This window comes from Coturnix japonica, chromosome 8 (assembly GCF_001577835.2).
Source record: "Coturnix japonica isolate 7356 chromosome 8, Coturnix japonica 2.1, whole genome shotgun sequence".
Taxonomy (NCBI): Eukaryota; Metazoa; Chordata; class Aves; order Galliformes; family Phasianidae; genus Coturnix; species Coturnix japonica.
This window is the reverse complement of record NC_029523.1, coordinates 11,583,466-11,610,560: the sequence shown is the minus strand read 5'-3', so window position 1 is coordinate 11,610,560 and position 27,095 is coordinate 11,583,466. Positions and strand designations below refer to the sequence as shown.

General features: G+C 40.6%; 2 protein-coding genes and 1 long non-coding RNA gene across 6 annotated transcripts in view; 2 read left to right on the top strand and 1 right to left on the bottom strand.

Annotated features, from left to right (window-relative positions):
- Positions 1–694: 694 nt before the first annotated feature.
- On the bottom strand, positions 695–20,612 carry ALG14 (ALG14 UDP-N-acetylglucosaminyltransferase subunit). Of its 2 annotated transcripts, XM_015869922.2 has the most exons (4): positions 20,381–20,603; positions 17,970–18,121; positions 13,919–14,041; positions 695–1,235 (listed from the first exon to the last, which is right to left on the bottom strand). In XM_015869922.2, exons 1-4 carry the CDS (start codon positions 20,535–20,537, stop codon positions 1,005–1,007), a joined length of 663 nt encoding a protein of 220 aa, XP_015725408.2. In that variant the 5' UTR covers positions 20,538–20,603; the 3' UTR covers positions 695–1,004. The 2 variants fall into 2 exon arrangements, with proteins under 2 accessions (XP_015725408.2, XP_032302147.1); XM_032446256.1 differs by lacking the exon at positions 13,919–14,041 and having other exon boundaries at positions 20,381–20,612.
- On the top strand, positions 13,984–17,461 carry LOC116653766. The gene is made up of 3 exons (XR_004308184.1): positions 13,984–14,066; positions 15,213–15,307; positions 16,756–17,461. It is a non-coding gene; the product is annotated as an uncharacterized LOC116653766 (long non-coding RNA).
- A 101-nt stretch (positions 20,613–20,713) lies between the features above and the next one.
- TLCD4 (TLC domain containing 4) overlaps positions 20,714–27,095 on the top strand; it is a 38,865-nt gene continuing 32,483 nt past the window's right edge. For all 3 annotated transcript variants that reach the window (XM_015870220.2, XM_015870216.2, XM_015870217.2), the window contains exon 1: positions 20,714–20,876. The gene's annotated coding sequence lies outside the window, so the exon portion shown is untranslated. The remainder of the gene's footprint in view (positions 20,877–27,095) is intronic.

Here is a 27,095-nt window from a genome sequence, read left to right as displayed (position 1 = left end):
TGTGAAATATTAAAGTAGGCTTTCACGTGCTTAGCTCCAACAAAATATGTTTTAAAAATGGTCCCTATGTATAGTACCATTTTCCATAACAAAATTTTAAGAGCACATCATACTGCTGAAAGAAAGGTGTTTAAAACATGAAAACAGAATGTATAAAAGACAAAATCACTGTGTGAGGTAAAGGGAAGAGGATCTCTTTTCCCCCCCCTACAACAGACAGTAACACTTTTTTCCTCTATATATTAGAACCCACACCAGCTTAATTCTCCCAAGTGACAGTTTGTTCTCTGTGATATAAACCTAATAGGGACTTTTGCTGCGTAGGCTTTGAAGAAAGCACTTCTTATATCTGTAAATGCTGTACCTGTAGCATGGCACTTGTCACCTTTTTATTTAAGAACTGGGCAAAACATTTTCAGAAGGTGTGCTACAGATTATAAGGACAGTTTTGACAAGCCCAGAGGAAAAATGATACTGGTTGAATGTGTTGGGTGTGAGGGGGCATGGGGAGGGCTGGAGGACTGTAGAGCACAAACTGTCAAGAAGCCAACTTAATATAACTGTTTCCTTTATACTCTAAGGATTCACAAGGGACTTTGCTGCTAGCATACAGGAAATCAAGTCTGTTGTGCTAGAACAAGACTTTGTTTCTTACAATTTAAAAAAACTACACAAAGTTTCCTTACAGGAAATGTTACAATTCATACAAATTCCCATATTTATTTGTAGACAAAAATTGCTATTCGCATGGCAGGAAAACTAGATGAATGCAGAAACAGCACAGACTTACTGCCACTATGGGTACTGCTGCACAGACCTTCATGATGGCAATAAATACAACTACAGAAAAGTGTACTGCAATGTAGAAATATCTTTATTACTGTCTGTTTTTCCAATACTGGCCTAACTTTTAACAAGAATCCTTGAAAATAAATTATGTTACATGAATGAATTTCTTCAGTGAGAAGCTTTCAGAGTTTATTTTAGGTAAAGCCTGTCCTCTGTTATACTATTCGACCAAGATATACTGACTTGGGATATTTTTCCTTCAGAGCAGGCCATTGAACAATGAAGTAATCTGAAAAGTAGTAAAGAATCTTTCCAGACAGGGATAAAGTTTCCACGCGGCAGATGCTTTCTACGTACACAATGATTGCTCTTTTCATTCCTAGAAGCCCAAGTAGAAGAGCAGATATACAGACAGGAACACACGTTCCTGGTCCGTTGCACAATATCTAAAAGAGATAAAACATTTTACAAAAGTGAAACATTATTTTTTTTCATATGGTTAAGAATTAAAATTGTACATATTCTTCTAAAAATTACAGTTACACCCCCACCCCCCGTAAAAAATCCAAAGATATTTAAAATAAACAGAAGAGGCAATTGACTACATTTAAAAAGGAAAAGGGGAGGGAGGGAGAGGTGCAACCCAAAGGCGTTATTTCGAAGTAGCTGCCAAAAAAGATCTTCTTTCATTACATGTCAAGGAGGAAGAGAAGAGTTCTGAAATGGTACAGGCTATTTCTAGGAAGGAAGCAGAAAGAATTCCTGGACTTGGATACATAAGTAAAACAGCTTTGTGCTGTACCACTCACAAGATTTGTGAACAGATTGAAGCATAATAAGGCCAAAGTTTAATTAAGATTATTAATCAGTTCTGAACTTCTTGAACTTTGGCTTAAGTCAACAAAACACTTAGAGTTCAGAAAAAAATGTGCTAATAAATCAGGATTTTCATCAAAATCTGCTAGCTCGTAGGTGCAACCAGATTATTTAATTCTTTTAACATATGTCAGTATTCACCTATATGCCTTTCTTATGTATACTTATTTCTAGGTATACGTTGCATATTTGTAGTGGAGGATCTCAAATTCACTTGTAAGTACTAACAACAAAAGAAAAGTGGTCTTTCAAGCTTAGACATTGGGAAACTGACAAAAATCTTGTTTAAAACATGAAGCTTTAAACCAGGTTATGTATTATGTGCACTACTTGAGAATCAAAATTGATTTCAGGCAGGGAATTTCTTATTAAATTTAACATCTATCATGTAATCAGTGCTTTTCTGCACAGCTGGGGGTTATGTGGAAATAAAGAGCTCTTTTACAAATCATGGCCCTATATCCTATGAACTTACATTTTTGTCCAGCTTGTGAAAAATATTATATTAGTACGGTGGGGGAAAAAAAACATCAGAATTTCTGTTGCAGGGCTGTAGCAAATATTTCAGAACACTTCCTTCTCTGCTCTGTGGCAATATCCCAGTGACAGGTGGACTGACAGCACCTTGCCTCAGTGAAATGTAGGTACTTCTGATACTGCTGAGTTCCAGGCCTGACTGCAAATACTGTCCTTTAACAATTACATAGCTAAGAAGTGAACACATCCAATTTGCAAACAACATTTCTAAAATGAGAACAATAAACTGGTTTCAAGCCTCCCCTCTGAACTTGCTTTCAAGTAAATCCATGCTGGAGCTTAAAAGCGTACTCCAAAACCTGCTGAGAATGAAAATCTGAGTCTTATATATTTGGCATGGCAAATAAGGACATGAACCAACCACACTTTGCCTTTTAGCATTACAAAGAAACTGTTCCATACCTGTGAACTAAACCAGACATTTTGCCCTATTTCTTGCTGAGTTTGATTAATTTGCATTGTTGTTGATCCTGTTTCTGGTATATGGCTACTGATACGTAAATTTAAGCATGTTTGGGTAATAGCGTTTGTTAGTAATTGCATTTTTTAGTAATAGCATTTGTTACTGTAGACACAGGCACATGAATCAACCTGGAGTGTTTTTGTGAGTTCACAGAGAAAGAAAAACCATCTCAGGGTTTTTGCTGCAGAACCATGCTGCTCCAGGCAAATATAGAAGAAGCACTGAAACAGTTAAAATAATAATAATTAAAAGAAAAGTATGTACTGCTTTTTCTTGTAAGTTGAATATTCAGTCTGACTATTGCTTTCAGGTTCAAAATTCCACTTTAAATAGACAGATAAAAATGTGTACCCCTGCTAAACAGAATATCCCTGATCCTTTCCCTGAGTAGAGCTATGCACAATACCAACACTGGCTTGTTCTTGCTGCTGCCCCACACCTTTTCCTGTTGCATTATGCTCCCATCCCCTCCCTCGCCCTTCCCTCACTGTCTGCCATTTCAGCAACTCTGCACTCTGCTCGGCCCCTGGAGATGCCTCCACCCATTCTTTCTTCCCTCACCTTTTTGTTTTCCATGCTCTTCTCCCTCTGCAGCTCTGCTCTCAGGCAGACTGTCTCTTGGGTTTGCACAGGCTCAGCCTGGCTGGCTAAAGCAATAGCAATTTCCCATCGTTCCCTTACTTTCAGTCATCTGGCACAAGAAGTAACATTAGGGTAGAAATCCTAACTTTCTCCTTGTCTCAGTAAAACTGGTTTTATAAAAGCCAAATTATTATAATAATGGTCTTTATCAACATGCTGTGCCATACACTTCACTCTTCTCTAGACTTTTTGACATTTGGTATTCTTGTCTCTGGGTGAACGCACACAAAACTAAATATTGGAATGAATTCAAACTAAGTGCCCTCACAAAAAACTGTGTAATGAAATAATATTTAAATAGGTCTGTCTGTTAGGATCTATGTAGATCTATAGGCCGCACTGAGCTGGTGTTTTTACTTTGTTGAGGTAAGAGCCAGAAAACCTCTATACTAAATATGTTTTTTGATATGACAATTTACATCTCCTACTAGCTGTTAAGAAGTTATAATCTCCTTCTCAGGTGCCCTTTGATTTGCAGAAAACTATTTTCACAGGGAAAAGGATCAGGAAAATTATGGAGTTTCTAAAATAATCTGTAATAAAACATTATCTGACCAATGCTTTTAAGTCCTCTGCTCCTTACCCTTCTACACATACCCTGTCAAACAAGACAGAGCACTTGTGACAGAATCTCTGCATGCACAATGTCCATAAGGTACCCTGGCTATGATGCTCACATTCTAAAATCCTCTATTTTAGGAATCCTCCCCTGAAAGAAACTGGTATAAACCTGCTGAACTCTATGGACAAATAGATCTCTATCTGACTAAAGGGTCGTGATCTTTAAGTTAGAACTATGAATCAACCTTTCTGGTCATTAAAAATTAACCTTCAGTCAACCCTAAGTGCATGTCAAGAGACATGTCATACTGGAACAATCAGAGTTGCAAACACATAGGAGTGGCAATTCCCTTCCAAAAATCTTGTCCGGCCAGTTCTGCTTACGCCCTCTCACAGTCACCAGGAAGAGCCAACAGCATTCCCACTGCTTGGAATTCAGCATCAGATGCTCATCAGTAGAAACAAGGGGGACTGAGAAAATAGCATGTGTGCTCTAAGGAAGATGAACCACTGCAGATCTGTAAGCAATAAATGCTGCTGTTCAAGCTTGTTCCAGTGTACAAACTTGCAAAGGTAAAAGGAACTGAATCACCTACAGCCTCCCCAAAGCTCGTAACAGAAGATGAGCTGTGCTGCAAGTACATTTCGAAACACTGTTCAGAAGTAAATTTTGAAGAATGATCGATGTCTTCCGCCTTGAAAAGATCAGGGCTTCCATTTTTCCCATCCAGTAGAATCTGTTGGGGAATCTGGTAGGAATTATTAGTGTCCTCTGGAGCAGAAGCAGGCATATATTGGGCAAGAAATGAGAAGGGCCTCTCCAAGGTCAATCTAGCTATTCAGGGCAAGTGTTTCCCAATATCTATTTACTTTAGCTACAAGGCTGTGTGTAGAATCTTTGCATTGCATGAGATACGTCTCTAAAGACATCTCATTTATTTGGTTCGGCCTCCCTCAAAGAGGCACAGAAAAAGAAAAGGGTCAGATAATTTTTGTGTAGCTTTTGTGATCTTGAGCTGCAAGAGCACAAGGAATTTCTTGGTCACTGGCCTACCTCACCTTGTAGCCAACAAGCTGCATGGGATCACTGCGCACATCAGCAAGGCAGGCCTCTTTATACCTTTTGTATTCACCTTTAATGCAAAGAAGTTTTCAGGTAAGTCTTAAACAGGCTGCCTGGCATCACAGCAAGGCCTATAAGCTAACGCCTACATACTACAATCCTCATGTAATTTAACATAAGCAGTCTTCTGAATGGTAAAAAAATCAATCTGGTTATTAACGGAGGCTTGAAAGTAAAGGGTCAGTATAAAATCTTTATACTTAGTGACCAGATATATCTGACTTCATGTTCATCATGGAAAAGGAAATCATTCTTGCCTTTGTACTTCAGATATTTTCTACAGCTGCTGAAAGAAAAGAAGCTAAGCCAGTATGCTGGCACGTGGGGAACTCTGGCACACAGCACCAGTGCTGATAAAAACTTCTTTAGAGCTGGTGAATGCAGCACTGTAATGGAGTGACATTTACCAGCTAAAACACTGAAATACAGCTTCACTGGGACTAAATGTCAGGCCACTGGTAAAAAACAAAACCAAGCAAAGCAGAAAACTTGCAGTTTTCCTGTAAAGATGTAAACATGTATTAGCTGTATACCCTTAATGGACAAGCATTTGAGTACTGATTGTATTCCCAAATTAAAATAATCAATTAGACCTCCCTGATGCCTTGGTAATGCCCTTTCCTAACAGCACTAAGCAGCCTGAGAAAAGGATGGGGTTGGTGAAGACAGAGAGCTACTCAAAGAGGCAAAGGAGAGCAGAATGATACAGGATTGATCCAAATTATGTTATTGTATCATCTTTGTTTATCTGCGCAATAAAAGAGACCTACTTTTTTGTACTTTTTTAACAACAACAAAAAATAGTTTAAAAAACTATAATAAAATAACAAAATAAAAAAATAGGTATTTTATGTCATCTAGAAAGAAACGCGGGACCAAAAATGGTTACTTATAAATTCTGTTTTCTTCATATTTTTGCTAGACTGCTAAAACTCATCTTTTGTTGTAAATACTTCATTTACTGTTCAACTTCAAGCTGTTGAGCTTATTAACATTTGGGAACAAAAAGTAATGGTTCAGCCTGTGAAAGACCAGAACCTATCTCTTACGTTTGTCAGAAAGGTCAAGGAAATCTAAACAGGCATTCCTGATATTTTAAGGAAGGCAAGGAAAAGGAAAGGGATTTTAAAAAAAAGAAAGAAAGAAAATGGGAGAAAGGGAGGAAGTGGGAAACAGGTTTGAATGACAATTGAAAAGCACTCAGCACAGAAGACAAAGGAGTTTTAAACCATGACCATACTGTAATGTGCTCACAGAACGGACTTGAGAAATAAGCTTTCCTATTTGCAAATAAGACTTTATTTAAAAACAAACAAATAATTCAATTTCTCTCTCAAGAGAAAGGAGAATAAATCCTTCTTGCTCAGCTCTGAGGAACAGCTTGGACTATCTACAGATGTGACAGAGCTCTTTGGCCAAGGGTATTGCCAGCAGACCCTTGATTTGGACTGTGATTTCTACAAGTTTTCCACTTCACTGTGGAATGCAAATTGTGGCTTTGGAATGGGATTTCAAACATCAGCGAGAAGATGTACTGACTACAGAAAAGCTGCTAAAAGGCAAGTCAAGTCATCTGTGCATTTTCATTTTAACTGCATGTTCTTAGTTGATGACAGACACCCAAATGTTGTGTTGTCGATAGCCTGACTTGCATAACAAAAATAAATAATGAAGTGCGCTAGCAAATTATAATGCATAAAACCTTGGAAAAATCATTGTTAGAAAACTCTCGAGACAAGGACAGACTCAGTAGAGTCAGTATTCAGCAGAAATAACTCAGTAGAAATAATAACAAATAAACATAATTTGCTGAGATGCAAACACAGAACTCAAACAGGGGCAGAATGCATTGTCTTGCTACAAAGAAATCTCCTTCAGGAAATTGCAAATCTGACCATAGAATAACCTGAAGGATCTCTCAGAAACAAAGGAAGCGGAGCAGAGAGAATGGTTACAGTGACAGGGAAACCAAACAGGCAGACTTACTGAAAGCTATGCAAAGGTCCTTGGACTCTGAAGGGAAAACTACAAGAAATATAATAACAAACTTACTTTTATGGATGGGCCAGTGTTGGATATTTAAGGAGTTTATTGCCTGTTATAAATTCAGAGTGAAATAAATGTCTTTGTGGGTGTTTTGCTTGGGGAGGCTGGGGGGTGGAGAGTTATTGTTTTCTGTGGCATAAGAATAGAATCTACAATGAATTCATTTGTACTCTGACATGCAAATTATAGAATCTCACAAGATTATCACCACTTGCCTGTTTTCAGTATCATCTTATTGTATAGAAAAAATCCACATTTATGTACTGTAAAGCACCCAGCTGAACCATTTCTTACTTCACCTACAGAAGTACCAAGCAGCTACACATGTAGGTGTAATGCAGCTTCTTGGTCTCACCTGTGTTACCTTGAACTGCCTGAAGATCCTCAGGGACCTGATTCAACTCACCTGGAGCCTGTGAGAAACACAACTGAGTGCATGTAGCTGTGCTGCAGCTCTCTCAGTATTTGAGACTACTCTAATGAAAGAATTAATAAAAAGCATCAATGAATATATATTTCAACTTTTAATTGTAAATATATTTACATTATGAGCTCATGAACTTAGCCTTATGAGCTAAGAAACTTGGGTTGTACTCACGGCTCTGCTGTGGATCCAGCATGAGATTTAATACGATGCTTTCTCTCACTTAGGTATTTTCTACCTTAATACTAGGAAAACAAACATTTACTTCTCAGAGAGGATGCATCAAGATTTCTGTATATCCCTCTCGCTGAAGATCTCCAGATATGGTAAGTACTGCTTTTATGAGCATGCATTTTTTTTTGGATAGCTAACACAGAAAAGCTGTGTTTTTTTCATAGCAAGTAACTCTAACAGGTTTCAAAAAATAAATTGTTGGTGTATGTGGAGGGATTGCAGTTATGACAGTGATCAGATGTTCTAGGAAGTGTATGTCTATTTAGTAATCAGAAAGGGGAAAAAAAGAAATATTAGAATTCATGGGAGAAAGGGTTTTCTAGTAAGCTTAATGTAAGTATGTGAGAAGGAGCAAACTTGTTTAGTCTTTTCCTATTTTAGCTCGTTAGCATGTCTGAAATGCTTCTGCTCTCTCAATCACATGAATGAATGATCATGAGCATAAAAGATAGTTACAGTGCTCTAAAGCAAATGCCTGTGTTCAAACTAGTCAGTGGTTGCAGCCTGCAGTATTGCTAGGAAAATATTTATTGTCCACTCCTGGGCATTTTGTTGCTAAGTTCCATTGTTATTATCACATAAAATCCACAGTAGGTGAAGCACTCTTCAAAACAAGCAGAAACTTGCATGGTTCTGCAAGCAGATTACCTAACTAGGATAAATCAGACCAGCAGATACCAGAATGGGAGAGAAATGTGGAAGAACAATGACTTTAATTAGAATGTGCAGTTGGTTTCCTAACATGCAGTACTTTTCCTCTGCGTTGATGGGAGTATAATTTTCATCAAAGACTAGAAAAGGTTGGAGAAAGTGAGACAGAAATCCAACCTGGGATTTTCTCTAGGGGAGAAAAGCAGTAGTTTCATGAAACACTATGGACCAAATCCACAAGAGGATTTAATTAGGACAGCACTAAGTATCATCACTTCTGCCTTCTAGGCACTCAGTTGCCCGGCCCCAAGTTCTTACCCTCTGTCTGCAGGAGCAGGGAGCCCAGATGATGCGTTTCTTGTCAGTCTCTGTGCATAAAGTAGTGAAAGGAGCTAGCAATTTCTGGATCTTTGCAGAGCTCAGGAATGTGGCTACTTGACAATGTCAAGATGTAAACAGCTCGTGTCTGTTTCTGGGTGTGCCTAAAGGCTTAACTGTTGGAAAGAAAGATAACTGGGGTCAAGAAAAGCCTCAGGAGTTAGGCACAGCAGCCTGGGGAAGAAAGTGGTAGAATCAAGATTTAGATGCATGTAGAGATGGGCAAGTTTGACAATTTTTTTTTTTTTTTTTTTTTTTTTAAAAATGAAGCTAACCTTAAGCTTATCATACTGTATTTCATGCCAAAGGTGGCAGGGCCATAACTAGGAGAAAAAGGTCTCTGGAGAAGAAATTTCCATCCATATATGACACTTCTGTAGATACATGGAAGCAGAATGGGATGTTTGAGCTCAGTGTATTACTCAGTATAGTTGTCATGTATAAATTAAGAATAACAGAACCAAGAAACAGCAGCAGAAGTGACTCTCATAAGAAACCGAGAGAAAGATAGAAGGTTGCTTAAAAATGAACAAGACCACAAAGGCAGATGTAGGCCGGAGAATAAACTCCATACCTACATTACCATGGAGCTGGTCTGTGGTTTATTGCCACTACTGCTAGATTAATGGAAGTACAATTTTGACTCTGTGTAGAAGAAAAAGTTGCTTATAATGCAACTCGGCAAAGGCCTTTTGCCAAGTAAATGAAATAGCAGTTACCAAGCCACACCTTCAGCTACAAACAGTGAGTACTAAGTGTCTTTCAGCAAACCATTTGTGCTTTAAGCTCACCTGAGTGCCAGCATGACAAAGCGCTTGGTCAGAGAGCTGTGATTGATATTTCCAGCCTTTTAGAATCTGTGTAGAAGTAAGGGCATAGCTCATCTCCTCATATCAAAAACTACTGCTCATTATAGTAGATTGCTTCTTCTTGGAAGCAGGCCAAAGATTGAATTTAACCATACATACTGCTAACTGACCTAACATGAGCCTTTAATTGTAAATATCAATGTGTCCTTTATTATTCAAGCATTCATCTAATTAGAGTTTGAAGTATGTGTTTTAGGTTAGCTAAAACTACTTTCTATGCACATTAATATCTTTGAGGCTACAGCAATACTAACTGCACTTGCTATAGCAAGAATCCACATGAAATACCTGCCTGAAACCTCAATTAATCTTTACTGCTATTGCTATCACCCCTCTGAAATGCAGTGTGTATAAGCATGTCCTAACATCAGTCCCAGGAGATAGCGCTACAAACTGGCTTAAAGTTTCTAACTTGAATGGCATTAGATGTCTGTGGGTGTTCAGCAAAGGGTACTTCTATACTGTGGGTGCAGGATAGCTGTACACAGTGTACACAGTGCAAGGTGGAGGGGGAAATTAATACATATTCACTAACACCGAGAAGTTGAACAGATTTGGATTGCTCAACTTTGTGTTTTTTGTTTAGAATATACAGCTTATATCACTGACAGTGTTAATCTGATATTCTTGCTCTTGTCTGTTTTGATTGTTTTGATCTTAGAAGAACAATAGTAGATCAGACAGTGTAAAATCAGTCTGGTCTAAAAGAATTATATGCAGGGGAGAAGGATTCAGTATACAAAAGAATGTACCAGATAGTCTTATTACTGCATTATACAAAGTTCGCTTGTTATGAAGTGAATAGAGAAAAAAATGCCACCACCCAGATTTTGTAGTTTTCCACCAAGTTCTAATAAGAACTGTGATATACGGGACAATAACTTATTATTCGCCATAGTAATTTGTTAAAGTGCTATGAACTTAAGATGTTCTGGGCAGAGCACAAAGAATGGAAAATCTTAGTTAAATGAAATAATGATCTCCTTTCATATAGCAGACTGTGAACACTTCTGTAACAACTTGAGAAACTCGCTGCAGTGAATTTAACCAGTCTGGGGACCAGGCGTGTGTAATGGGATGTGCAGGCCTCACATGAGTCATACAAGAATTGGTAGGCTGCTGGAAGCACAATCAGCTGTGCAGAATTCAGGCTTCTATAAAAGTTTAAAAGGGAGAGTCCCATTCAGCTGACAGCTGGTGGGAGGGAGACAGAACAGCTTGCTTTACTTGCTGTGCAAATGTAAACTTCTTACTAGAGACTTCCCACGGGAAGGAGGCTCTCAAGTGGAAGGACCGCCTTCTTTGCCTGGTTTAACCCCGGCTTTTCCAAATAGCAGTGGACTGAAAGTATCCACTTATCTCAGGTCTTGCAGAGTATTTAAGCAGCAAATGTAGCATGTGCAGTGCAGTTTCAACACAGTTTCATTACGTCGAAGGAGCCAAGCTCTGACCAAACAAGTAGACATCCCACCTGTGGCTGACTGTTAGGGCTGGATGCAATCTCTGGACAGCATTCTATCTTGTGGTGCACTTGTAGCCTTTGTTTCCAGCTTAAATTTCAGGTATGTCAGAATAACTGGAATGACTGTGAGCCAACCAAAGGGCTAGATCACCCGAAGACCTGCTTTCAGGGCTGGCAAATCTCAGAGACAAGGACAATCGTTCTGTGAGCAACAAGAAAACTGAAGACTAGGACCCTCTGAACTACTGACTGTAAGCATAACAGAGTAAGGCTGTAGCATTATCTCCTCGCGGACATTAAATAATCTACACAAGATCCAACAATTTTCTCTGTCTTTGGGGAAATCTCAGTGCAGCTTGTCTACTTTCCTGAAACTGCCTGAGAAGGACTTGCATCTTTCCCTGGATAGCAGATCTTCCAACCCTTTACTTTTTTTAAGCTTCTTCTCAAGCCTTTCTCTCAGTGAAGGCAATAAAAATCACTCTTCTCTGACCAGCTGTCTGTTTTCATGGTAGGAATTTGCAGTCTTTGAGGCTATGACTGCACATTAAATCTGGCTGCAGATGATGGTGTTACAAGCTTTTTTTTTTTTTGTGGGGGAAAGAAGGTGTAGACAGAGTGTGCTGGCACAAGCCTTGCTCTCCTGGAATTTCAGGCCTCTGCACAGGAAGCCTATGTAAGGTTGATATGTTGTAAAAACTGCCCAGCATAGATGTGCCTGCAAAACACTTTGACACCTATATTTCTGGAGCTCTGTATTTGGCTTTAAGAACATAAGACAATCATCACTTCTGACGTCTCAATTTTGTTACTTGCTTTAATATCTCTGAAGGGATTTAACTTTGCAGAGTGCAGATGCTCATAACTCAGAAATGGGCCTCTTGAAGATGATCTCAAACTGCACAACTAAACTAACTTTTACATTTCTTAAACTCTCTGGAGGCTCATTTTAAGTGTGGGTCAAATCCTGCAAGACAGTAAAGGTCTCCTGGACGTTGTTCAGTTCTTTCTGAACTCACTGTCTTGAAGAAGGGTTAGATGGAACTGCTTTCTCATGCAAACATATCTAAGAAGCTTTGCCAGAAGATTTTGAGAGATACAAAGGAGACGTAGTACTCAAGTGAATGAGTACATACGAAGTAACTTCTGTGCAGCTACGTTTGCTGTTTCCCACTTTTTTTCCACAAACAGCTCTTTTGGCTTGATAGATAAGCTCAGGTTGGCATAACAAACATATCTGCTCCAAATCTTGCCTTTCTGCACCTAAAAGATTTCAGCTCTGAAGAAGAATAAGACTTGGTGTAAAGCTAAAGATGTTTCTTCTAGTGGTAGTACCAGCTGCTGTCATGAGCAGTGATGGTACCTGGCAAAAAATCCTCCCCTTCAGCCCACTTCTAATCGTGGATACAGAATCTTAGGACAGAATTTTGAACTGCAAAGGTCTTACAGGCCTTGATAAAATGTATTATTAATTCCATGAAGACAAGTGTTTTATGGAAGCATTAGGCTTTGGACATCTTATCGCAGCTTATCAACTCCAATTCTAGTAACCATACATGCAAATCCCACTGTCACTTTAAATTCCTCCCACAAACAATAGAACCACAGAATTACATTTGTAACTTCCTGCTCCTCTCCTACAATGTATCCTGTTGACACTTTCGATAATATAATAAAGGTACATAGTGGGATTTTCCAGTCAGTTTCTTCTGCAATGTTTAGTTTTTGAAATGTATACGTATTAAAAGAAACCAGTGGCATAGCAATGCAATCCCTAAATATTTTATGCCTTTAAACCTACAAAATGTCTGCTTTGTGTAAACATTCCCCTACTATTTCCCCCTGAAAATGGAAATCACTGTAAAAGGAAAATTAACCCATCTCCTCCTTCCTCCCAACTTGTAACTGCACAAGTATATACAGGTTTCACTGAAATATTATATTTAAAAAAAAACATTAAAACATTCATTTGAAATTCTGTTAGAATCTCTTTTTAACCCTGAGTTTGGATATCTGATACCTTAATATGATAAACTCAGCAGAAGGTCAGCTTTCACTGCATTTTTCCTTAAAGAATAATAGGATTCTTTATGCCTGGAGTCTGATGTGTGACCTTTTGAGAGCTGCATTAATACGAAACTTTATTGATGAAATATGTCATTTACTTTATTTCTATAATCTGACAACCTTGAATTCTGTCTCAATTAAGTGTGTGGAATATTTAAGATAAATGTTGCAATGAGCATGGGATTGCAGTTTTGTGAGCAGCTTGAAAAGATTACTGAAAGTGAGAGGAATCTGATTGCCACTGCGGCAATGATGTTTTTGTCATCAGATGAGATAATTAATTGTCAGTCAGCCAAAGACTAAGTAAATATGCATGTAGTTGAAAAGTCTATGCAAACACAAGAACTGAATCTGTACGTATTCCTACTGCTCTGAACCTGCCTGTTCCAGACCGGTCATACCATTTCAGGAGCGAAACCAGCTGACAGTATAACCAGGCTTTCAGGCAGAGTTTGTCCTGTTGCAATCTTGAAGAGATAAGATCAAGAATCTGCAATCTTGTTTGTGCTAGTTTTGCCAGCATTAAAAAGAGGGTGACAAGCTCCCTGGTGTTACCTGAAAACTCTAAGAAGGGAGACTGGTATTTGCTAATCTAATTCTTGAATGCTGCGCCCCATTCTGTTTCTTTGTATATTGCTACTATTATTACAGCTTTTAAAATTAAAAAAAAAAAAAAAGTATATCCTATAAACTGTAAATCTAAGCAAATATATGAGATACAATCTGCAACGTCTTGGTATTTCAAAAGCTCCTGTGATCAGATTATTAAGTTCTTAGTAAATTAAAATTTACCTACCAAATCTGGTTTCAGTTTGTACGTCAAAGGAAGAGAATAAAGTATGGAGTATGCGGTTGTAACCACGGAGGAGGTCCAAGATTGTCTAACCTCACGGCTTCTGGGAATGCGATCAAGGGTGAACTGGAAGAGAGCACGATAAAGCTAAGTCGTTATTTTTCTAAGAATGTTGTTGTTCCCTCCATAGAATTATTAGACCTGTCTGTGCCAACATTTTTTTAATTTTTAAGTCTAGTATGGAGATGTTTGGGTCTGAACTCTTTTCTTAGATGCTTTATTCAGCATTGTGCTTAGCACTCCTGGTGATGAGGTTACACAAAATACTACAACTATATATCAATTTTTTGAATTGTTTCTAGTGTTACTTTAAAACATTCCTAACTTTAAAAACAATTCAGCTGGAGCACTTCGTCTGCCGTACGTTAACTTTGTGCCCCTCCTAGTGGCCACCGAGACACGTTCCTTGGTTTCAGAAGCCACAGTCCAAACTAGGTGGCTCTCCTCTGTTTATTACTTGCTTTGATTCCATGTGGATTTACATCATAGAAAATACAACAACGTTTCTCAATTAACGTCTAGTGCTATACTGTTAAAATCTAACAGCAGATATCACTGTTCTTTGTTCTTTTCCTAGAAAAAGGTAAAGATCTTTCACTGTGTCTAACAGGTATCAAATCAACAAAATACAGCTATTTTCTGTTTGTCTGAGAACGCTGTGCACAATCTGGCCATAGTCAGGCTTCCTGTCCACTTCTCAAGTGACACAGAGTAACCCCACTTAAAAATTATTCCTGCAGCAGAGGTCAGTCCCAATGCCAATTAAATTTTTCACTGTTTAGATGAAAAATAAATACATAAAGTACAGTGCACTCTCCAGTGATACTGATATTGTTTAGGTCAGGACGTGGTCACTAACTCCCTTCACATGGGATGCCAGAACACTACTGCTCTGGCAGAACTCATGTTAAGAGACTCTAAATATCATTATAAACACTAAAAACTCTCCACTTACTGCAAATGCAACATTTCTAAGTAACACTGCTTAGTCCTGGTGATTCACGACCAAGAGTGTTACCAATAGCCGCATATGAAATACAAACTATCTTTTAGTCTTGAATAGTGGTAGCTGAGGGCTTTATTACACACAGTGTAATAAGAATATAAAGAAAGAATATTAAGAAAGAATATTAATTTTCTTGTCTGAAATTTCATTTCATTGCAATAATGTTTTTTAATTGTAATAATGGAAGGCATTAACAGACGTTACAAACTGGTTGTTTTGCTCTGTTTGCAGGTGTTGAAATGACTGCATTAGTGTGATGACAAAAGACAGAAAAACAAACATGCCCCCTGCTCTCCATGCAGCAGGATTCTCTCTCTTTTTCAAAGGTTTGGAACAGATCAGATGATAAAAAGAAATGCTCTTAAGTAGAGTTTAGACTTCTGTGTGGTATTACATCCTGCAAGAAATATGTATTGACAAAGTAGTTTTAGGCAGATCAAGCTTGAGTGGAACTATTGAGACGCTCCCTTTCACAGTAAGAATGGTGTTAAATAATATTTGCCAAAGACTTGTACATAATTTTCTTCGTGATAAGAAACTAATTTCAGCAAAACTTGGAAGGGACCCCAAATAGTATCAAAGTAGCAATTAACTTGTAGCATTCAAGTCAACATCAAACTGATTGCATCCATATTCTTCAAAATATACATATGAAACTTTGCATTCTGAGGCCTGTATCACATGTTGCAAGTTCAGCCCATGTGTCAGTCAGTTATATTAAGTATTAAGCTAGGGAAGAAAATAGAATTTTGTTTAAAAGATACTGCCAGGTGTTCCTGCAACCCTGGTCTCTCATCTAATGGAGCACTGTTAGTATTCTGAACAGAGAACCCTCATTTTTGTTGGAAAACTGCACAGTGTGTATGCGGTATGAGACATAGACAAGCTGTGCTCCTATGTTCTGTGGTCTCATACTATTGCATTCATTTTTCAGCACTTCTGTAGTGGAGTCAGAGACCTTGTTGTTGTTTGAGGACAAACTTTCCAGACTGGCAATTCAATAATGGTTGATGGAGTACTATAATTTTAAAACCAGTGATGTAGTCTTTATCTAATTAATAGCACTGTTTTGCAAGCATGCAGAGAAAAGTCGATGAAAAATCACCCCTGCCATAAATTATTACAGTATCCTCAACTGAACATACCGCAGACCTTCCAAATAACCTGACTTATGCAGTTCTTTTTCATGCTGAGGAAGATTTCCTATCATGATAACTTTCATGAAATATGGAAACACGGAGTAGAATATGCGATCAAATCGCATGAAGGATAGTGAATCAAGCTTCTCAGACATGACAAATGGGGATATAAGACCCTGTGAAGAATGTGCGTTCTTCAGTCAATATATCTAAGTTGTCTTCCTGCTGCTAGACTAGGACATTGAGAGCTCAAGTAGATTCCCTGTGCTGAGTGCAGGAGGTAACCTGGGCGTCAGCTGTGGGGGCAACCAAGTACAACAGCTGTGATTAGAGGCTGAGAGCTAGAGAGAAGAGAAAGGCAAACAACAATGGGACCAGAGATGTCACAAAGAGGCTTTTTTAATTTTCTTTTCCAAAAGACTTAATGGGTAGAGGTGCAGCATTTTGTTTCTTGTAAGGAAGATGTTGCTTCTAGCTTCCTTTCCTCCTTCCTGAAATCTGTAGCTTTTAGAATTGGGCTAAACCATATATCAAAAAGAGAAACTGGTTATATTTGTGTGTTTTTTACACAGTTTTTGCTAAATGAACATGCTGACTTTCTCTTCAATCATTGTTATAACCTGTCTTCTGTTCAGTTCTTAGTTCTGGAAAATATACTTCCTTGACAAGAAGAGGAAGAGGATGACTGTGGATTGAAGCTGTCAGAATCTTCCCCTTTGTTGACTCAAAACTACAAGAAGCCACTAGCACATTATTTTTAAACGCATATGATGCATACGTATTCCAGTACTCAGTGCCAAAACATGTATTGGCTGAGAGCATACTCTGAAAGTTAGCAAATATATGTGATAGGCACGTGACCTTTGCTTTCCAAATTCATCTTCTATTTTTGCGCTGAATGTTTTTCCTCAGTGGAAAAAGAATGGCCAAAATAAAGCGAGCATCTGCTGTGCAGACAGCAAAATCAGATGCAGCCAAGTATGTTCCTCTGGCTTCCAGTGCTCAAGGAAAATATAACTACATGATGTGTTAGCAGTTGAAGGGAGTCAGAACGTGAAGTTGCTTAGCAAAACTAAGTGTACTAGTGGAAAAAATGCACAACCTTTTAAAACTCAAAATATTTTTAAGAAATGTAATGACCTGGGTTTGGACGTTTTTCAGGTATTGCTGAATTGGGAGTTCAGCATCCACTCAGGTGATCAGTCAGAAAGCTACTGGCAGTAAAATGCATTACTTTCTTTTTAAACACCTCTCTAACTAATGCTCGGTTTTAAAACCACATCAAATCACAGTTTAGAAACACACAAGAGGAATATAATTCCAATTTTTTTTTTTTTTTTTAGATAAAACATTTTAGAAAACGCTTATCTCAAAAATAATTTCACTGAGGGAAAAGGCCCAACTGAAAAAAGAAAAACACAAAAAACAGCAAACCACCATATTTCTGTCTCCATACTTTTATAGCTACAAGCAACACATCTAACTCATTTATAAAAGCAAAAGAAACTTATTCTTAGTGTGCTTTTCCTAAGCAATATTTCTTTCTGTAGTTACTTTCACTACAACTACACTTCCACATTGTTTTTTATCAATTAAAATGTTGACCAGAGGTAAAGATAATTTTAAAACTAAATAAGGAAGGTGGCAATAAATGGCCTTTGTTATTTTCAGGTATTTTTCATTTTCAGAGTCTATCTAGTTCACCACTAATCAACTGTGTTTACCTGCCTCACTTTTAGCAACATTAGAAACAGTATATACAGAATGGCACTTCAGCAGAACTTTAGTGGCAGTGATGGCAGTCACATTAAGATCAAATTATCTTACAAGAATACACTTAACAAGTTACCTGGGAATTGGAGAACCTTTCAGCCCTCTTTTGTTCGAAAGAACGTATTTTAGCTTCACTCATCTTATCAGAGTCTGCAAGAATATAACATCTAGGAGAGTATGATTCTGACAAACAACTGAGCAACCTCAGGATCTCTGTTGTGTGCCCTCCTGCAAAAATGAAATATGCTGCCGTTAGTATATGAACTATTTTGTAACTTTCAGCTAGGTTAGTCACTTTTCCTTTTAAACCTTATTTGTACTAATAATATTGGTAACACTCTTCTAAAATGAGAATATTCAATTAAAGCATGATTGAGTAACATGAAGGCAATTCAGCTCCCATTGCAGCCATAATGATGGAAGAGATTTGGTTAAATGAGATCACACAGAAATGAGACGTTTAATGTCCTGTGCATGATGCAAAATTAATTTGGCAGTTGCACTGTAGTCCATATTCAAAACCCACGCCCTAGTGCGACTGTCCAAATAAAACCACATGAGAGCCCACTTGTGGCTGTGCAGTGGAGCAGCGACTCTCACCGAGCACACTGAGTGCTCAGCCTTGCCACGGGGCAGGCAGAACTCAGGGACTGTGCAATTCCAGCTCGTAATGCTGAAAACACGCTGGCAATGATTTCTGTATCTAAGCCAGGGTAAAAGCTGAGTGCCAGGACACAAGCAGTCTGGCCCCAGTCAAAGGCTTCACCTACTGCCCTTGAATGGGTGTTGACAACCTTCTAACTGCAAGGTCACTTTGTTCAGGGAGCTGAGCTGGCAGTAAACCAAAGAGAAGGGGAGACCGTACTCCTGCTATAGCGTAGGGCTGATCTTTTTGCCAGTTTGGTTTCCACGTGATTACCTGTAACAGTGAAGTGGGGAGGGGGTCACTCTGAGATCAGTTCGGCTGGATGAGAACACCAAGCCCTGACATACGTGCGTGGCCATTGGCTGGGTCTGTTACTTTTAGTTCTGCTAGAAGCTGCAGACCCAAATCATGAACTGAATGTATTCTTGCTATCTCTGGTTGCCTTTCATCAGCCTCCTAAGAGACCTTTGCTGTCAGAGACAGGTGTTCTGAGCTGGCAAACATCTGTGGAGCGCTGAGCCACCCGCTGTAGGGCTGGCACAGGAATGTGGCACCTTCCTGCATGATCTATGCAGTGTTTTACAAACACTGGAGGGCTTTTCTCTTAAGCAACGGCTTGTTGAAGCCTTCAAGAATTTCAGTGCAACCTTCCAAGTGTTTGGAGAGAAGCAGGAGATTCTGAGCTTAAAAAAGCCTTGAACAATTGCAGATGGCATAATGCTGGTCAGTGTAATGGCAGCAGCGCGATGGCAGAATTAGTTCCTTATTGCCAGTGTGTGACAATACAGCAGTGCTGAGGTGATGCCCGGGGCTGCTGTGGACGTGACTGCGGCCAGTTTTCAGTACAGTCTAAACCTATAGGAGGAACGGACTGCACAGCAGCATGGGGGAGGCAATGGAGGAGCACCAGATGTACTGCCACCAACAGATGCACGTAGTGCTCCCCTCAGTAAGATAAGGAAACGTACTTGGAGTAAGACTATTACGAAACGTCGGGCATCACAGAATCACAGAATGACCTGGGTTGGAAGGGACCTCAAGGATCATGTAGTTCCAGCCCCCTGCCTGGCAGGGCCACCAAACATACACCTTTACTAGATCAGGTTGCCCAGGGCCCTGTCCAACCTGGCCCTGAACACCCCCAAGGACGGGGCATCCACAACCTCCCTGGGCAGCCCGTTCCAGGGCCTAACCACTCTCCTAGTGAAGAACTTACCCCTAACATCCAACCTAAATCTTCCCTCTTTTAACTTAAAACCATTTCCCCGTGTCCTGCTATTGTCAGCCCTTTCCAAGAGTTTACTCCCCTCCTGGGAGTAAGTTCCCTTCAGGTACTGAAAGGCTGCAATGAGGTCACCCCGCAACCTTCTCTTCTCCAGGCTGAACAAACCCAACTCCCTCAGCCTGTCCTCATAGGGGAGGTGCTCCAGCCCCCTGCTCATCATCTTCCTGTCCCTCCTCTGGACCCTTTCCAAAATCTCCATGTCTTTTTTGTACTGAGGGCTCCACACCTGGACACGGTACAACAGATGGGGCCTCACAAGAGCAATGTAGAGAGGGACAATCACCTCCCTATCCCTGCTGACCACCCCTAGCGTGCATGTAACGAGCGTGACGCTGTGGGCACAGCCCTGCTCCGAACAACCATCAGTGTGTGTGCGGGCAGCCCGAGCACCGCACGGCTCAGCCATGAGGAGCCGGGCCGGGCTCTGGCCGCGCCTCACAGCGGCGCCCGGCGCGCACCGCACCGCAGTGACGGCCCCGCGTTGGGCCTCGCGCTGTGTGCCGGGAGATGTAGTTCCCGCTCCCGCCGCGATCTCCCCGAGCCGCGCCTCGCTCACCGGAGCCGGCCACCACCAGCAGCCGGAGGGGACGCGTCCGCCGGCCGCGGCGTCTCCTCGCCAGGAGCGCCCACGGGACGAGCAGCAATGGCAGCAGCAGCAGGAGGAGGAGGAGGAAGGTCCCGGTGCCGCCCTGCAAAGGGAACCAAGGCTGCATGGCGCGGCCCGACCGCTCGCCGCCCCGCGCGGCAGCGCCTCCCGGCAGACGGCGGCCGGCGCGGCCCAAACCTCCCCGCGGCCGCACAGAGCCGGGGACAGCGGCGCTACGAGGGGCAACGAGGGGCTGAGGCGGAGCGGGGCCGGGCCGGGCCGGGCCGGGCCGGGTGCCGGCGGGGCGGTGCGTGAGCGCGGCAGGGGCTGACCCGGCGCTGCTCCGCCGCTGTCCCGCCGCAGTCGGACCGCGGGAGCGGATATAGCGATGCGCGCTGCCCGGAGCCCGTGTGCCTCGGGAGACACGCGCGGAGCTCAGGCTGGCACGCAGCAGTGAGCAGCTCAGGTATGTACACACAGGCACTTCCATAGCGTATGATGATGCGTGAAGCAGGGATAGTAATGTTTTACTGCCGTTCACAGTTCTCGGCTTGATTTGTTCTAATGCTTCAGCCCTGTATTTCTGTATGAAGCGTGTGGTAGCAGATCTGTATTCTTCCCATCTCTTCAGCATCCAGCCTTGTGGGGGATGTTGTGGTGGCTCAGCACAGGGCTGACCGCAGGCGAGAGGTGCTGTTGCTGTTGCTGACAAAGCGAGGATTGCGTTTGGTGATTGGGGAGAGGGGCCTCCACCAGGGCTGTCCTCACCTGGCAGGTACGATCAGCACACTACAGAGCTACTTGGACACCACAGGCTTTGTGGGTGGCACGTCAGGCATGTGCCAGTGATTGCTGTGTGCTCCTGCCTTGAGTTCAGGGCCGCTGCAGTTTTAGCCTTGGAAGCTGGACGGTTCTCTCTCATTTGTCACAAAAACATGTGCCGGCCGTGGGCTCGAGTAACTGCTGCGTCATTTACAAACAAGGTGTATGTTTCCCAGCTGCCATCCGCCAGCTTTGGAGCTGAGTGAATCCTCCTGATTCATGTCCAGCAATTCTTCACGTTATGCGTTCTCCTTTCTTACATCAGTGTAACGTGTCATTAGGCAGTTGTCTGAAGCAGACTATTAAAAGTATTGCTGTAGAATGGTCTTCCACTCAGATGAGTAACTTGCTTGTAGACAGCCTCACAAAAGCAATTGCTACTTAATCATCACTGACATTTGGAAACAGCAAGGCATTAATTAATAGTTCTGTTGAGGATGCATGAATCTCAAAAATTATTTTATGCTTTCCACTTAATTAGCTTCATAAAACTAATAATTAGGAACAATAGAGGTACATGACCTTAAAGTACAGAAGAAAGGAAGATAGCATGATGGTATTGTGTTTTTCTTCTATTTACCACTGTATGAAGTAAAACATGCTGCAGTCCTATTTGTGTGTGAATATTCCCTATGGAATATTCTTACTGGTACATCTGCTGCATGTCGCCAAGAAACTCTTTTCCTGCAACTAAAGTACAACTTAAATTTGTGCTTTCTTAACTGCCATTTTGATTGCTTTATTTCTTCTTTGAATGATAAGTCCTCGAAGTAGGCATAAAAAGTATAATGAATATAAAATTAACTTTTAAAAGTAGGAAAGCGAAGTACTTGTATTGTTCAGATAGTATTTTGCTTTTGGTGCTTTCCTAGATAAATAGTTTTTAAATCCCTTGTCCATTTGATGAGGTTTGTTCAGGTTGTTCAGTCTGCAGTTTTTACTCCGAAGTAACTTCCAGGCAGGGTAAGCAGGTGAAGTGATTCTGGACACAGTCTCCATCCAGCATTCCTAGAGTTGAAGGATTGTACATTACAACAAAAAAATCTCAGGCTAGAGGGTTTGTTCAGGAGGTTCCTGCCAGCCCCAGGGGACGTGCACCGCATCTTCTTGAACTTGTTTTCTTAAATATGGTCATTTTGCTGCATTTTGACTTAGAATGCAGCTCCACAAACATCTCCGGCAGCACAAACTGTGGGGTAAACTACCAAAACGGTTTGAGGTTGGGTGAGGAAAAGGGCAGGAACCTGCCAGCCAGGCTTTGCCACTGGATAGATTGCCCTGTGGAACAGTTTATCACATTAAAGCTCAGACATGTTACGTACCTAAGTATTCTCAGTTTCTGCAGCATAAGTTTGTATGTGAAGTGATTTGGAAGACACAGATTCATGTAAGTGAGCCATTTCTACAGAAAATTATTTTTCTTTTTTAAACGTGTTTCCAATGTTATTAAGAAACATAAGGAGAAGTGATGCTGTGTTCTCTGATTAGAGAAAGAACTTGTGGCTGGGTTCCTAATTATTCTTTTCTCATGCTAGAACTGTGGAGCTGTATCTGGAAGACTTTAGAACAATACCAGCATCATGAATGTTGTGACAAATTCTGCTGCTGGGAACAGAAGGGACTGTTAACTTTGTGAACTATAGAGCTGTGCACCAGCTGGGGACAATGTGGAGCAGGCAGCTGGTCGGTGTCCAAGTGAGAGGTGACCTCGTGTGATGGCAGCATGAGGGTTTATCAGAGTCAGTCTGGCAAAATGCATCCCTCTTAGCTGCAGTTACTTCCAATTACTTTGGTTGGACTAAGTTTACTTTGGCTTTTTTTGTGAGTCAGAAACTTAAAAAATCATTGCAATTATAATAACCCAATCTTAGAAGCCCTGATTAGTATTTGGGATCAATAACATCTGTAATATTTATGGTCACATTACAGTTAGTGCTGTGCTTCCTGGCATAACAACATTTCTCATATATATTTAAGATGGTTCTCATTTGTTTAAACACAAAGAAAAAACATTTGCAAGCACTTGAACAGTGCTTGACCCCATGGCTGAAAGGCTGGAACAAAATCTCTCAAATAAAGAGATTAATCTCTGTTAAAACTGTCTAATTTCTCCCATTCACGTTTGCCATTCTTTCCATTTTAATTTCTGATAGTATGCTCTTTTGCCTAACACTGCCATAGGTGACAGACAGTAAAATAATTGTTAGCTTACAGCCACTAGATAAGGAAGGTCTCCTTCCCTCCAGCTGCCTGCAGATTTTGCATTTCTTTGGACATATCCAGATTTCCCTTTGTGGTTGTGACAAGTCTCTGTATGTGCTCTGTGGGAATGGGTGGGAGGGAAGAGGCTGCTTATGGAAGTCTCTCTGGGCCTAAGTACCACCTATGAATTTGCAATCAAAGCACCAGCTTGTAGGGGAAAAGTTTTTGTGTGATGGACACGAGGTACGCTGATACCAGATGTCCTGTCAGCCCCATCTGACAGCACACCAGCAAGCTGGTCCCATTGCTCCAGTGACCCCACATTTGGTAGCAATGTGGATGTATTCTAAGTGTGGTTTTAGGAGGCACGGACTTTTATAGTATACAGCACCAAAATTGCATACTGCAGCTTGGCCTGATTGCTGGGTAGTATGCTGAGGGAGTGGTCCTGCAACATAATGTAAACTCATGTTCTTTGATGTATTCAAAGTGCTGGGAGAAAGAGGCTATTGTTTCATAGCTCTGTACTGAGCAACCTGGAGGTCACCAGGTGCCTCTGGCTGCTCAGTGTGGAGAAATAATCCCCCACCTCCTGCCCCTTTCTTTGTGTATATTCATATTCCTAAAAATAAGTTTGGAGTCTGATACCACCTTCCTGGAAATGTATCTTCAAGTCTTCTTATAAATTAAAATGGAATTGCAGCATACTCAGTGGTGAGGTTGTAGGATTCTCTGCATGTTTCCTGCTTCACTAAGACTGGTGAGTTCCCATGGATCTGTGAGCAGAATGTGGGGGCACACATTTGCTTTGTTTTCTTTGGATCCCTGCTGCCAGGAGAAAATTGACCATTGCTAATGCTGCTGGTGGAGGGAGACAGCCTTATCCGTGACCTCATCCATCAGCTTGCATCAGCATATTATCAGCATATTCCTCCTCCTTTCAGGCTGGAAATTGGTACTTAGGTGACTCTACTGGCATCTTAGTTTTGTCTGTAGGTTCCACTACTCTGCCCTCAGCATGTTCAGGCTTTTGAAAAATGCCTCTCACCCTTTTATGTTGTCTCTATCTCCTGCTTATGAAGATATGTAGTGTGATGCCCTCCACAATAAAGACCATTTCCTGAGATGAAAGAGAAAAGGTTTCTGAGCTGTTTAGATTTCTGAAGATCTGCTGTTGAATTAGTAAAATAACGGAGCTGGGAAAAAAAAAAAAAAAAAAGGTCATATGAAGAGGGAAGAGATGATATGCTCTGGTTTTGTTCTGTATGTATGGGAAATTGGTAATCACAGCCTGAACCTCTGATTAATCAGCTGAGCCAAGTGTTGGGTCAGCTGTGGGAGCACAGGTGAGAGTAATTTAGCTGTGCTCTTAGAAGGGGTGGAGCTTGACTCCACCTCCTCTAGACCTAATTTAAGGGCTGACCACCACTAAAGCAGCATCTCTTGGAGATTGCTCCTTGGTGGAGATTGCCTCAGCAGTTCCTAGTGAAGGCATCCATATTGGTGAGTTTTTCCTCATAAATTACCTTTTGAATATCTGTTACCATCTTTGTTACCATCTTTGTATCATTCCACCTTACATCTGTGCTGTATTTGCTTCTTATTTCTCTCCCTCCCCTTTTCTTTGTGTCTTTACAGTTATATTTAAAAATATCATTTATTGACTGTTGTTTTGGGAATGCTGCCAGGTATGGCTGGAGATCCAGATCCTATTAAAGGCAATTTAGTGTAATGGCACCATGAACTCTCCATGGAAATTGAGTTCTTTGTAGGTTTACAGAGACTGGTCAGGTTACCTCAGTATTTTAGTTTGTACAAGTCTGTGTATTGATGTTGTAAGGCAATATATTAAAAATCTGGAATCTGCCATTCCTTCTACTGCTTTTTTTTCCTGTTTTGTTATAAACATATAAGATGCGAAATCAAACAAACTATTAATAAAAAGCTCTCACAGTTTATGAACCAAATAACTTGCCTTCTGCACTGCATTGTAAGTCTTCAATTATGTGATCAATACACCATTTAGAAACAGGTTATCTTCGTTCTTCTTTTTTCCCCTATCAACCTCGAATGATGCATAATGCTGTTCTCTCTACAAATAAATGAACTGGGAAATTATACACCATTTGCATCAACTGTGTGAATTTAATGCATGTGCCATAAGGGTGGGTTGGTTCCTGTTGTTGTGTATTAAATGATGATAACAAGACAATTGCTTAGAGCTAAGAAATTATGTTAAGCATTTTGCAGACATACTTAATGTATGACTGAAAGGAATAAGAACTTATACTTGTGGAAGCACTTGAGATGTCACGGTAGCTCCTGATTTACTAATGCTGGATTAAAGACAAGTAAAAAGAAAATAGAATTTCAAAGTAAAGTTCTGGCATGTGATTTCATATTACTTTCAAAACGCTTTGAAGACAAATGATGTTTTCTTTTCTTCTGGACCTTTGTGTCTGAGGACTGGGTATAATTGGAGACCCCAGCAGTTTTTACACAGGAATTAGCCACGCTAAGAGTGTGTCCATGCACTGAAATATTTTTGTTTGTTTTGCATCTAATTGAGAACTCATCAGGTAAACTGCAATCCTCTTTCAAATGTGCTGTATGTGGGAGGAAGAACTGTTTGTTCAAAGTGATATGGAGAAGTTACTGGCTCTGGAATTTCCTGTGTGTTTCAAGATCAGCACCAGGAGAAGCTGTGATTCTTACAGCTTCCACAGCGCTGATGGGGAATGTGTTCTGTTCCAGAGTATTTCTTATTGTTGCAGGATGCAGGAGTTGTTGGGACAGGTGCTGTACAAAAGTAAGATGTCCCTGTTTTAAAGAGATGTAATTTCTGTTAATTTAAAGAAAGACTGATTATGCAAAGAGCAGTGTATTGCCTGGCTTCTTGTATTTTCTTTAGGATAACTTGACAAATAAGTGTGTGTTTAGTGCACAGATAGCACATCTGATCCTGATGAATGTAGGCGGAGTTCTGAATATGCTGCACATGGTGAGTCTGGCGCGTGCAGTGGGTCCAGTGCTCACTGTGTGTGCATGGGGTGCACTGTGACCTTGTCCTTGACCTGTGTGTAGTACAATGCACGTGTGGGCCTTGAGGCTGGAACATCATGTTCATTGTACATGTGGCCTGCTGCCCAAGATAGCTTGGATGTGAAGGCTCTTACTGTCAGTGGAATGCTCTTTTTTTTTCTGCTGGGCATAGTTTCCACATAGAGAAAGAAGACATTGCCAGAGGAACTCCAGATGTGTAACACCTGTGACTCCATGAATCAAGTGAACAAGTGCTGAAATGTAGCTTCTTTATGAAGATCCAGTAGTATTATTGTAGCAAAGTATGTATATACACAGTATAACAAGAATAAATGTACAACGGTGGACAAAAGCAGTGGTGTTGTAATTAATATTAAATATTCAGAGAAATGGCACTGTATCCAATTACACGGTGTATTTGTTGCAATTCACAGAGAGACTTTTCAAACTCATTCACAATGTTTACATGATACGTCTTTGTGTTGAAACTTCCACCTTAGCTTTACTTATGCATATTACATAGCCAATCAGATTGTTTTTCCAGTTTTCTTAACTTATTGTTTATTATCTTTGTGCTTTATATTCAATTTCTTTCCTAATATTTGTAGATGTTTGAGTA